Raw genomic sequence first — 13,158 nt, 5'->3', positions numbered from 1 at the left:
GCCACGGTGCTAGTACAAGTCACCTGCGAGTTGTTGATGCCATAAAAGTTTAACTACTTACCCTCTTTGCTGCATGTCACAGTGTTTCAGTTAACGCATCATCGATAGTGTTTGGTAAAATTTCCATCTTGTTGCTGAAGGCTTCTGTCACAAAAACAAAATTAAAAACGGTCTTATATTTTCCTCTTTTTTAACTGGAGAAACGATAAAATTCTTTTTAATTGCTAACTAAAATTAAATGAAGTGAGACACCTTGATACCTTACTCTTCAAACTCTGTAGAGTGTGAGAGGCTGCAGGGCTTTCCATCCTTTGAGGCTGATGCCAGCCCACAACCGCCACATCCCAATTTCGCCTAGCATCGTCCTGCCAAAGGAGTTTGGCGTTGATCCAGATAGCTGTTTCAGCAGATTGACCTATGACAGAGTAAAAAGAAGTATGTGTGCAATGGCAATATGCAACTTTTATGAAAATAACCACTTTTGAAAAAGTGTTAGGAACAATAACTTACCACTGTCCTCCTAAACTCCTGGTTCTCCAGCCTTTTGCGGAATTGGTCCAGCTCCTCTGTCGTTTTAAGTCTGGCTGGCATTATCTCAGCTTCTTCAGCAGCCTGATTCCTCACCAGTAGTTGTTGTATGCGGTCCACCTTTGACTCCAGTCTGTCGAGTCTTTCCTGCGTACCATCTGTTACAAAGTTCCTTCAAGTTTAGTATACATGAAACAGCTTCAATGCAATGCTGCTGAAAGCAGGAACACGTATGTAAACACAACAGAACTACTGTATCAGTCAGTAGGCTTTTCATGCAATGAAATTTGATGACATGGTTGTATAAGTACATTATGAAGATAGCATCGAGCTGGCAGCTCGGTTATAGAAACGAGTTTGTAGAGGTGCAGCTGGCTCTTATGAACAAATTCCATAAAAACCTGAAAAATATCTGTGCCTCTCGTGTGTCCCTTCAAAGGCAAAATGGTCAGCAGTTCTTTTACATTCATGTTGTCAAAAAACATTCTAATAAAAACACATAGCTGAGCCACGTCCACAGTATCAGTGGATTCATCGAATTGCAGAGAAAAACACTCACATGCCTCAATATCATTCCTCAGTTACCGTTCAATATCCTCTGCCATTAACTTGCATCGTCGTGTAACGGACTTTCTTGAGAGCTGCACATCCTGCAGACACGATCTTCTTCTGATTTTTAAAATCGGCAAATAGCACATCTGCAGCTTCCATGAAAGCTTCTTTCACAATTTCACCATCCTTGAAAGATTATCTTTCATGGCTGACACGATAAGAAGCTGTGGTTGCAGCCTTACTGGTGGTATTTGTCCGGGTGAAAACGGCCTGTTGTGCAGCAACCCGGCTTTTAGCCGGGAAGCTAGCATCGTAGCTCTTGTGGATTGTCTTAAAATGCCGCTCCAAATTCCCTTTCTTCGGTAATGCCACGTTTGCATTGCAGATAAGGCAGATGGATTTGCCATTTGAATAAACAAAAAAATAATCTTCTTCCCACTCTGGATGAAAATGATAAGTTTGGGATCTTTTTGCCACCGCCATTGTACACTCGCGTCGCTCTCCACTGTAGCTCCTCACGACCTCTTGACCCTGCACGTGCGCAGATAGAATGAACTGTGGGAGTTTGTTTTTTTCCCCCCACCCTCATGCGATCGACTGGAAACCAGCCCGCGATCGACAGGTCCGGTCAATCCAGACTAGACTATCATCGGGACAGTGTGTATACAGTAGGCCTACTAAAGTATAGATCCCTGAGAATGAAAACTTTCGGAAAATTAAGTAAATTATAAAATATAAGTGTTAAGGAGAATACAGGAATCACTTTATTTAAATTTACAACAATACCAATTCACCAGCCTTATCAATCAATATATTGATTGATAAGGCTGGTGAATTATATATAGTAGTAGTAGTACACGCAACAAAAATATAAACGCAACACTTTTGGTTTTGCTCCCATTTTGTATGAGATGAACTCAAAGATCTAAAACTTTTTCCACATACACAATATCACCATTTCCCTCAAATATTGTTCACACACCAGTCTAAATCTGTGATAGTGAGCACTTCTCCTTTGCTGAGATAATCCATCCCACCTCACAGGTGTGCCATATCAAGATGCTGATTAGACACCATGATTAGTGCACAGGTGTGCCTTAGACTGTCCACAATAAAAGGCCACTCTGAAAGGTGCAGTTTTATCACACAGCACAATGCCACAGATGTCGCAAGATTTGAGGGAGCGTGCAATTGGCATGCTGACAGCAGGAATGTCAACCAGAGCTGTTGCTCGTGTATTGAATGTTCATTTCTCTACCATAAGCCGTCTCCAAAGGCATTACAGAGAATTTGGCAGTACATCCAACCAGCCTCACAACCGCAGACCACGTGTAACCACACCAGCCCAGGACCTCCACATCCAGCATGTTCACCTCCAAGATCGTCTGAGACCAGCCACTCGGACAGCTGCTGAAACAATCGGTTTGCATAACCAAAGAATTTCTGCACAAACTGTCAGAAACCGTCTCAGGGAAGCTCATCTGCATGCTCGTCGTCCTCATCGGGGTCTCGACCTGACTCCAGTTCGTCGTCGTAACCGACTTGAGTGGGCAAATGCTCACATTCGCTGGCGTTTGGCACGTTGGAGAGGTGTTCTCTTCACGGATGAATCCCGGTTCACACTGTCCAGGGCAGATGGCAGACAGCGTGTGTGGCGTCGTGTGGGTGAGCGGTTTTCTGTCATTTTTGTGGATCGAGTGGCCCATGGTGGTGGTGGGGTTATGGTATGGGCAGGCATCTGTTATGGACGAAGAACACAGGTGCATTTTATTGATGGCATTTTGAATGCACAGAGATACCGTGACGAGATCCTGAGGCCCATTGTTGTGCCATACATCCAAGAACATCACCTCATGTTGCAGCAGGATAATGCATGGCCCCATGTTGCAAGGATCTGTACACAATTCTTGGAAGCTGAAAATGTCCCAGTTCTTGCATGGCCGGCATACTCACCGGACATGTCACCCATTGAGCATGTTTGGGATGCTCTGGACCGGCGTATACGACAGCGTGTACCAGTTCCTGCCAATATCCAGCAACTTCGCACAGCCATTGAAGAGGAGTGGACCAACATTCCACATGCCACAATTGACAACCTGATCAACTCTATGCGAAGGAGATGTGTTGCACTGCATGAGGCAAATGGTGGTCACACCAGATACTGACTGGTATCCCCCCAATAAAACAAAACTGCACCTTTCAGAGTGGCCTTTTATTGTGGACAGTCTAAGGCACACCTGTGCACTAATCATGGTGTCTAATCAGCATCTTGGTATGGCACACCTGTGAGGTGGGATGGATTATCTCAGCAAAGGAGAAGTGCTCACTATCACAGATTTAGACTGGTTTGTGAACAATATTTGAGGGAAATGGTGATATTGTGTATGTGGAAAAAGTTTTAGATCTTTGAGTTCATCTCATACAAAATGGGAGCAAAACCAAAAGTGTTGCGTTTATATTTTTGTTGAGTGTAGTTAATAGAACGTCCCCTCAATGTGTACACAATGGTCCAAAAACTGTAACAAGTAAACGTTCCTGATGGAAGTTGCCAGGAGGTGGACAGAACGTTCCTAATTGTGCAACGAAAATGTAACCTCCCAGCAACGTTGCAAGTACATTTCGTGTTAGCTGGGTAATATCCTGAGCTGAGCGGAGAATCAGATGCTCAAACGAGTTATATTTGCGACCCCCAACAGCTAATAAGCTAAACCTAGATTTATAAATAAGAGCAACACCCCCGCCTTGCTTTGCATCATGAGGGATGTGACTAAATGTATAAGCTGGTGGGCAGGCCTTATTTAAGGGGAGGACAGCTGTAGGTTTAAGCCAGGTTTCATATAACCCAATCATATCTAAGTGATCAACATTGATTTTGAGGATAGTGATCTTATGTTAATGAGACCCAGACTAAGGACTTCAGTGGGGTTGACAGTTGAACTGTTTGGGTTTAGGGGTGGTTGTTGTGTGTTGGGGGGTGTGGCTGGATATTTTGGTGTTCTTTTCTTTTCTTTGCTCTCCAGGTGGCATGAGAGCTGATTTGTCTCTGGAGAAGGTGCTGGCTGAAGAATCCTTCACCCTCATCAACATCATGTGCAGCACCTGTGAATGGTGCTCACATGCAACCTTAAAGACTTTCAGCTGAAGCAGATAATTGGATGGCGTTCTGCATTTAAGTCATGTGTGATTCAAGCAGAACTGCCGGGAACTCGACCTTGTGATGTTCGTTTGTGAGACGCTGAGGACCGCGCCTGGGTTTGACACATCGAGCCCGTGAAGCGAGGAAGGGTGAGGACACATGCTGTCAGCACACATCAAAGGGGATTAAGTGTTTGACTAAATGTTGATAGTAACTTGGTGTTTTGTTACACAGTGTACTTGAATTGTGATGAGAATTGTGCAGCTTGCTTCTCACTGCTGTGGCGTGCGGATAAGTGATCCTCCACCTGTTGTGAGAAGCTGCTCATTTGCATAAAGTTAAAAAAGATACAGACCTGAATGTGTTGCTGATAGCGTGTGTCTTTTGAAAGATATTGTTGTAACTGCTGACTTACCTCACCTCTTCTTTGCTTCACAGAGAGTCAGTTTGTCGTGTCCACCTGGGGGGTGTTTGGCGGTGGTAGTGGGTCCAGGAGCGCCGGGCTTTGATCCTTACGGGCGCTGGAGAGCGTGCCAACCTTCACTCCACCAGAAAGATGCTATTTTTGTTTTTACACTTTTTATGCACAGCGGGTGAAATAAATATATTGTTTTTGGAACCGCTTCTCTGGTTATTTGTAGTGCTGGGTTCCGTCTGACGCAGGTCCGCTCCTCAACCCGCGTCGACACATAACAGTGGTTCCAGAGTAGCATATATAAGATGCCTAGAAGTAGGTTTAGGTTTGAGACATTCCACGCGCGTTGTACGTAACAGACACAAAATCTTTGATGCTGCTGGAATAACCATTGGGCCATCCTCAATTTCAACATCATCCATTGTAGTAATGGGTATTAAATTTGCAAAGCATATTCCTCTATGATTTTTATGGACACATCTACGGAAGCAGGCCACAGTCTCAACTTGTTGAATTTCCCTCCCTGGCAGATAAACTGCACTATCACCATAGTGGATTTTCTGCACTAATTTCCCCACTAAGCCAATGGATTCCACACCCACATTTGTCATAAGCCTTGTAGGGTCTCTAATCACCTGCTCCATGGCCTGCTGTAAATTCCTAATGTTACCCTCCCTGTAGAGCTCTATCTATGTTCACAGACAAGATGGCAGCGCCTTCCCCAGTAGGGTGGAGGCCGTCTGGCATCAGAAAGCCATGGCGGGCCCAGAACAAAGGCCAGTTATCAATAAAGCTAAAGCCTTGCTGTCTACAAAATTGCACCATCCACCTATTTAATGATGTCAGCCTGCTAAATGCCTCATCAGTACCCCGGGAAGGGAGGGGACCAGATACTATTAATCAATGCCCACATATCTTTCTGTCAAGGTCACAAGTTCTCTCTGTGTCCATTTTTGTGACCTCTGAGTGCTTCATCCTGACATCATTGGTGCCGACGTGAATAACTATGTGACTGTATTTCATGTCATGTTCCTTAGTCTGTCTTCCCTTCTGCAGCGTCAGCACCCTAAGATGGGATGCAATGTCGGCATCTCTGGCCCCAGGAATACAGTTACGTCAGCCGGCATCTCTAACCTGTCTTTGCGGTTGATAGAATCCCCTATCACTAAAGTCCAGCGTTTTGGCCTGGAGATAGGAGTGGAAGTCACTCGTGGGCTCTGAGAATTTACATCAGGCAAATCCAAGGGGGAGAACCGATTCACAGTTCACAGTGGCGAGTGTGATCGGGGTACCACAACCGAGCACCAAGCCCTATGGGGCTTCCTCCATTTAGCCACAGTCCGAAAGCCATCCTCCACAGCCAGCGTTTCTAGGATGTTAATGGGCACGTGAGCCGGCCCAACCTCACTTGGAGTGCCCATAGCATCTAACTCCACTGAGCTAAGAAGCTGTTCTGACTTACGGACACAGCTCTTTAAGAGAGTCACCCTATCTTCTAACATCACGCAGGATTTACGGAGGGTATAAAGTAGTAAATTCAAGTAAAGTAAATTCAAGAGTATAGCCAAGCAAGCACGAGCTAACCAATAAGGAATAAGCTAACCACTCCTAAGGCTCACACAGGATTCACACAGATGCAAATAAATGAATTAAAATTAACAGCAGTTACACTGAAAAAGTAGCGGAAGTATTAGACTTGTAGGAACAGTAAGAAAAAAAACCCTCCCATGAGTAAACCACTCCTAAGATTAACACAAGAGTAAAGTACTAAGCTAAAATTCACAACAGTTACACTACAAAAACTAACAGAAGTATTAAAGAAAGGGGGGGAGGGTTGAACTAGCTAACGCAAGCTAACCGCTAAGGAAAATGCTAGCCACTCCTTAGATTTACACAGGAGTAAAATAATGACCTAAATTTCACACCAGTTACACTGAAAAACTAACAGAAGTATTAAATAGGTAAAAAAAGAAACGGCTATAAAAGTAACGGCGGGGGGTAGGGGGAGTCGACCTAGCTAGCGAAAGCTAATCGCTAGCTAATGCTAATCGCTAGCTAATACTAACCGCTAGCGATTCACAACAGGATTGTAGTTGAATAAGACTCAGTAGTTACACTTAACAACCAGAAGAATGCTAAACATATTCACCTTATTCAGCAATAAGCATTCAGGGTAATTTTTGATCCTACGTTGTCCTTTGACCTCCACATTAGAAATATTACGAGAACTGCTTTCTTCCACTTGCAAATTTTAGCGAAGATTCGTCCCATCCTGTCAATGACTGATGTTGAGACCCTGATCCATACATTTGTTTCTTCTAGATTGGACTACTGCAATGTTCTATTTTCTGGTTTACCGCAGTCCCACATTAGGGGTCTCCAGTTAGTTCTAAATGCTGCTGCCAGACTTTTGACAAGAAGCAGAACGTTTGACCACATTACACCCATTTTGGCATCTCTTTGCTGGCTCCCTGTCCCTGTGAGATCAGATTTTAAGGTTCTGCTACTAACCTATAAAATTGTTCACAGATTAGCATCTCCCTACTTAGATGACCTACTTAATCTCTACGTACCAAGCCCAGGTTTTGTGTTCTCAGGGTGCAGGACTTCTTTGTTGTCCCTAGGGTGAATAAAAAGTCTGCGGGTCACAGAGCTTTTCTCTTATTGTGCTCGTGCTTGGTGGAATGATCTCCCTGCATCATGGAGCAGCATCTTGCTCCATGATGCAGTCCATTTTACCATTTGCATCAATTAAACAGTCAGATTCTGTCGAGACTTTCAAGTCCAAACTTAAGACGCACTTATTTTCCCTTTCGTATGGCTAGCATACTGGGATAGTATATTACTATGCTTTTAACCCTTTTAAATTCATTTATTAGTGAAGAGAGCAGGCCGCGGCCTCAACATTATCTAAAGTCTGGGTCTTTTAGTGAAGCTTAGGGCTAGTGGCCAGCGATCACGCTAATATTTCTTTTTTCTTGTTGCTTAATGATGACAAATTATGCTGTATTTGTTGTGTTTCTGATGCCTGATTTTGTTTTTTCTCTCTGTTTGAGGTGTGGCTCCATCCAGAGATGGGAGTGGTGTCTTCTTCTGCAAGCCTCCCATCCTGTGTACTGGCATGGACTCCCAAAATTTCCTGTGTATTCGTTTTGTTAATTGTCAGTAGTATGGCAGAGGGTCGCCCCTTTGAGTTTGGTCTGCTTGAGGTTTCTTCCTCAAATCATCACAGGGAGTTTTTCCTTACCAATGTTGCCTTTGTGCTTGGTCTTGGGGTTGGTAAGGTTAGACCTTACTTGTGTAGGGCGCAGAAATTTTTAGGGGGAACAGTTTGGTCACCAACACCAGCACTCGCCATGTTGTTTACACGCTGCTAGGATGTGAAAGCTTAGCAGTGATTGGTTCAGACGGATCGTGTGGGGTTCTGCTTCTCAGTGAAAATGTATTTTTTCTCGCATTTATGATTCACTGTTGTGCAGACATTTTAAGTTGAACTCTGTGATGTGCTTTTGTATATTTGTAACAAAAATGTTGCGTAAAGATCATTTAAACTGATTTTACTGGGACGGAATGTAAAGAAGGATTTGTCATCTGATAGCCAAGGTGGACTCCATTATTTGTAGTAGATGCCACCTAAAAGAAATTAGAGACTGTCAGGTGGTGGCAGAAGCATGGTGGTTTGTAGGATGACTTTAGAGGTGAAGAAGAAGAACAGAGTGAGGGCTCAACAAAGCATCGGATGGTGGAAGCTGAAGGAGGAAGACTGTTGTGTGAAATTCAGTGAGCACGTGAGAGGCACTGGATGGATGGGAAGCAATTTTGGAGAACTGGAAAAGTACTACAGATGTGGTGAGGGAGACAGCTATGAAGGTACTGGGTGTAACATCTGGACAGTGGAAGGAAGAAGGAGATTTGTTGGTGGAACGAAGATATCCAGGAAAGCATAAGGATAAAGAGGTTGATGAAAAACAAATGGAAGATGGAGAGTTGAAAAAGTAGACAGGAGTTCAAGGAGATGCAGCGTAAGGCAAAAAGAGAACTGGCACAAGCTAAGGAAAAGGCATATTGCGAGCTGTACAAGATGTTGAAGGTAAGGAAGGAGAAAAGGACTTGTGACGATTGGCTAGACGAAGAGACAGAGCTGGAAAGGATGTGCAGCAGGTTAGAGTGGTAAAAGATGCACATGGTAATGTGCTGAGAAGTGAGGAGAGTGTGTTGAGAAGGTGGAGGAAATATTTTGAGGAGCTGATGAATGAAGAAAATGAGAGAGTAAAGGTTGGATGATGTGGTGAGAGTAAATCAGGAAGTACAAGAGACTAGTAAGGATGAAGAGTGGAAAGGCAGTTGGTCCAGAAGACTTTCCAGTGGAGGCATGGAAATGTCGAGGAGAGATGGCAGTGGAGTTTCTAACCAGATTATTTAATAAAATCTTGGAAAGTGAGAGGATGCCTGAGGATTGGAGATGAAGTGTGCTGGTTCCTATTTTTTCAGAATAAGGGTGATGTGCAGAGCTGCAGTGACTACTGAGGCATAAAGTTGAGCAGCCACAGCATGAATTTATGGGAAAGAGTTGTAGAAGCTAGGCTTAGAAAACAGGTGAAGATGTGTGAGCAGCAATATGGTTTCATGTCAAGAAAGAGCACTACAGATGCAATGTCTGCTCTGAGAATACTGATGGAGAAGGGCAGAAGGGGTTACATTGTGTATTTGTGGATTAAGAGAAAGCTTATGACAGTGTGCCAAGAGTTGTGGTATTGTATGAGGAAGTCTGGAGTGGCAGAGAAGTATGTGGGGTCCATCCGGGTGGGGGGGACCCCACATACTTCTCTCTTAGCAATTGCCTATACTGCCTGTAAGCAAGACCAGGCCTGCCCCCTGCCAGGACATAACACAGCAATACATCTAATTTATTTCGTACATTAACTTAACTTATTTTTTTATTTAAATTTGTAGTGGTTTTGAACATCAAGCTTTGATTTAGAAATAAATTTTGAGTTGAGTTGTGTTACATTTGCACAGTGATTACAGTAATGACATTTGTAAGACCCTCTAGACCTGGAGCCCAGCCATGTTTGTTGGCCAGAGAGAGTAGAGCCACTTAGGTGCCTGGTCTTGAGAACCAGGGATGGTAGGTTGAAAAGCTTTTTTTTATCCCATGGGAACTCTCCCTACCCACCTAAGCGGCTCAAGAATATGGACAGCATGTATATGAGTGACATTTACATGCCAATTTATATTACAATATTGAAATATGATAATTTGGCCATATTGTACAGCCCTACTGTCAAATAGCTGAAAACTTTGAATATTAATTTATATCTACATAAAAAAATGCTTAAAGTGGCAGGGGGCCAAGAGGGCTGTAATTGGGGGGGTCAGCTGAAAAGCAAAAAAGAAAAATACTTAAAAAGGTGGGGAGTATGGGGGGCAGAGCCCCTCCAGAAGCTGAAAGGCAAAATAAGGAAAATGCTTAAAAAGGCGGGGGGTCTGGGGGGCTCCACCTCCCCAGAAGCTGAAAGGTTTTAGTCATGCTCATGTTCCCAAGAACCATTCTACTGAAAAAAGTCTGAAGGGCCTAAAGGACATGGTTAGATGGCATGGAGCTTTTCCAGGCATGTGAGAGGCAAATAAAGAGAAATGCTTAAAAAGGCGGGGGGGGGCTCCCCAGAAGCTGAAAGGTTTTTGCTGTGCTGATGCTCTGCTGAAGCCTTTACTCAAAATAAAGTCTGAAGGACCTAAATGACATGGTGAGATGCGGACGAGCTTTGCTCATTCATGTCCGCGACATATGCATATTATAGATATAATAGCATTATATAGAATGATGCTATTATTTCACATATTTTGGTAGAGCCAAAGTGGGGTTGATAAGTGTTATGGCGGGCCTGAGGGCCGGCGTTGGTGGTTACTTCTTGATGAGTCACCAGTTACATTCACAGGTTACTTCCCAGTGTTTGATACGAACTTACTTTGTACTCCTGATAAAATCAACGGGTGATTCAAAAATAAAAAACATAAAACTCTGATTGTTAAGGTGGTCTGAACGATAGTTTGTGGGATAGCAAGTCTGCTGTTCTGCAGCGCATGAATGAGGGTTACTAACTGCTGCCCAGTGGGCAACGTAAGCCCCAGTCTCTTTGTGTGCACCGTGTACACACATGCACCATGAGATCTCTCAGTGATGACTTAATAATAATAGTAATAATAATAAAACTAGCATGTTGCCCCTGGGGTTCCACAGGCTCTAGATTGGTTAAAGTTTATAAAATAAGTAGCTGACATTTTTCAGTGGTGGTAATAAATTAGGCAATGTTTCTATGAGTTGGAATGGTGTGTGAATCCAGAATGTTTTAGAACCTTAGACCTCAACAATTTTTAGTCAAACTCAACCCGTTTATTTCCTGTTAGTTGCGTAATTTTTTAATGTTAATTTGCTGTTAATATATTTATAAATTGTTTAGGTTTTTGTTATCATGTACACATTATTTTATCATTAATTCTATTTTGTCATTTAATTTTTAAATGGACCACAATGGAAATACGTGTCGTGTCATTCATTTATTTTTAATGTATTTGCAATTACAGTATGTACTTACATTGAATTTACTAAATAAAATCATGCATGCACACTTATGATATGAAGATGATTTACTGCTCCCTGCTGGAAATGGCATGTGAGTTCAGAATGTAATTATCATTGTTCAGTGTTGTCAGCTCTCCCTAGTTTGTCCATGATCAAAGTTATATTCACACACACAGAGCTTTTTTCCTTTTTTTACATTCTTCTGCAAGCAGGGGCTTTTATTTTTACAAACCTACAGAGACTAGCAGAAACAGTAGTTTTCACCCATGGTAATGGCAACATGACACTTAACTAAACTGACTAAAGTAACTGAACTACAAAAACAATAAATCAATAACATTAACCACATTGTTAAAGTAACATGAGCGTTTAAAAACCCAAAACCTGGAACTACCATGGTGCATTGCAGTACAATGTCCATTGTTCACTGCTGTTAGCCAATATCACAAATTTCTCCAAATATATTAGTCCTATCAACTTTACGTTTTCGCAGCATTCATCCTTGACCCAAAATACATAAGCATAATGAATGGCAAATGTCTCCTCTTCCCAATTTCTTTGTGATCACAGCCATACACACGCGTGGGTACACGCACACAGAGGTCACTTGGCTGTTATAATTTAGAAAATAACAAATAATGAGTGCATCCCTTTAGTATTTGTATTTCTGAGCATGGCACATTTTTCTGCACAGCACAGCTTGCGATTTTGGGATGGTGGGGGTGGTTGGTGACAACCACCGGGCTTGAAAATAATTCTAGGGGAAACACTGTTTGCTGTGCCTTTGTTTCAATGAATGTTGTTCACAACTTTTATCATTTTAATTGGTTATTTGCAGATGTGCAGCAGGTGTTGGTGATGAAAGAAGAAATTTTCCCTGAACAACAGGAGCAGAATCTGGGTGTTGACCAGGAGGACATTAAAGTGGAAAAAGAGAAACTCTGGATAGGTCAGCAGGAGCAGCAACTGGAGGAGACTGATAATGGCAAGTTCTGTTTCACTGCTGTCCCTGTGAAGACTGAAAATGATGATGAAAACCTGCAGTCATCACAGGTTCATCAAAGGCAAAGTGACGAGAGTATAGAGGCTGAGCCTGTAGCCAGCAGCTCAAATGCACACAGAACACTGCCAGTACAAGCTGATGAAGAAGACTATGGCGGACCACAACCAGCCAGCAACTTAGGTCCATTTAGTTATTTACAACTAAATACCAATGGTAGGAATTCTGACAGTTCTGAAACTGAGACTGATGACAGTTGTGAATGGAAGCACAGTAAAGAGCTTCACTCAAGTTTTACCTGTCAAAAAAGTACAAATGTCTCTGCTCGAAATAGCAGCTGCAATGTTACTAAGAAACAGTTAAATTTCTCTCAGTATGATAACGCATATGGTCAAATGAACTACTCAGTGCGACATGCAGAAATGCAAAAAAGTGGAAAACCATTTGGCTGTTTTGAGTGTGGTAAAAGATTTGGACAGAAGAGTTATCTAAACACACACATGAGAATTCATACGGGACAGAAACCATTTGGCTGTGCTGACTGTGGTAAAAAATTTGGACAGAAAAGCAGTCTGAACACACACATGAAAACTCATACAGGTGAGAAACCATTTGCTTGTTTCTGAGTGTGGAAAACGATTTGGACGAAAGAGCAGCTTAAACACCCACATGAGAATTCACACAGGGAAGAAACCATTTTGCTGTTCTGAGTGTGGTAAAAGATTTGGACAAAAGAGTTATCTGAACACACACATGAGAACTCATATGGGAATGAAGCCATTTAACTGTTGTGAGTGTGGCAAAAGATTTAGACAGAAGAGCAGTCTGAATACACACTTAAGAATCCACACAGGACAGAAACCATTTGGCTGTTCTGAATGTGGTAAAAGATTTGGTCTAAAGTGCAATCTGACTGCACACATGAGAATTCATACAGGTGAGAA

At 42.7% G+C, this 13,158-nt stretch overlaps 1 protein-coding gene across 1 annotated transcript in view; it reads left to right on the top strand.

The window, feature by feature from the left end:
* Nucleotides 1-12,935, top strand: part of LOC117522521 (zinc finger protein 26-like) — a 33,238-nt gene extending 20,303 nt beyond the window's left edge. Inside the window, exon 7 of the mRNA XM_034183964.1 lies at nucleotides 12,053-12,935. Within this exon, the coding sequence (XP_034039855.1) occupies nucleotides 12,053-12,840 (788 nt within the window). The 3' untranslated portion in view covers nucleotides 12,841-12,935. The remainder of the gene's footprint in view (nucleotides 1-12,052) is intronic.
* The last annotated feature ends 223 nt before the right edge of the window (nucleotides 12,936-13,158 follow it).

Source organism: Thalassophryne amazonica, chromosome 12 (assembly GCF_902500255.1).
Source record: "Thalassophryne amazonica chromosome 12, fThaAma1.1, whole genome shotgun sequence".
Taxonomy (NCBI): domain Eukaryota; kingdom Metazoa; phylum Chordata; class Actinopteri; order Batrachoidiformes; family Batrachoididae; genus Thalassophryne; species Thalassophryne amazonica.
The sequence above is the reverse complement of the archived record's forward strand: the minus strand, read 5'-3'. Positions and strand labels throughout refer to the sequence as shown.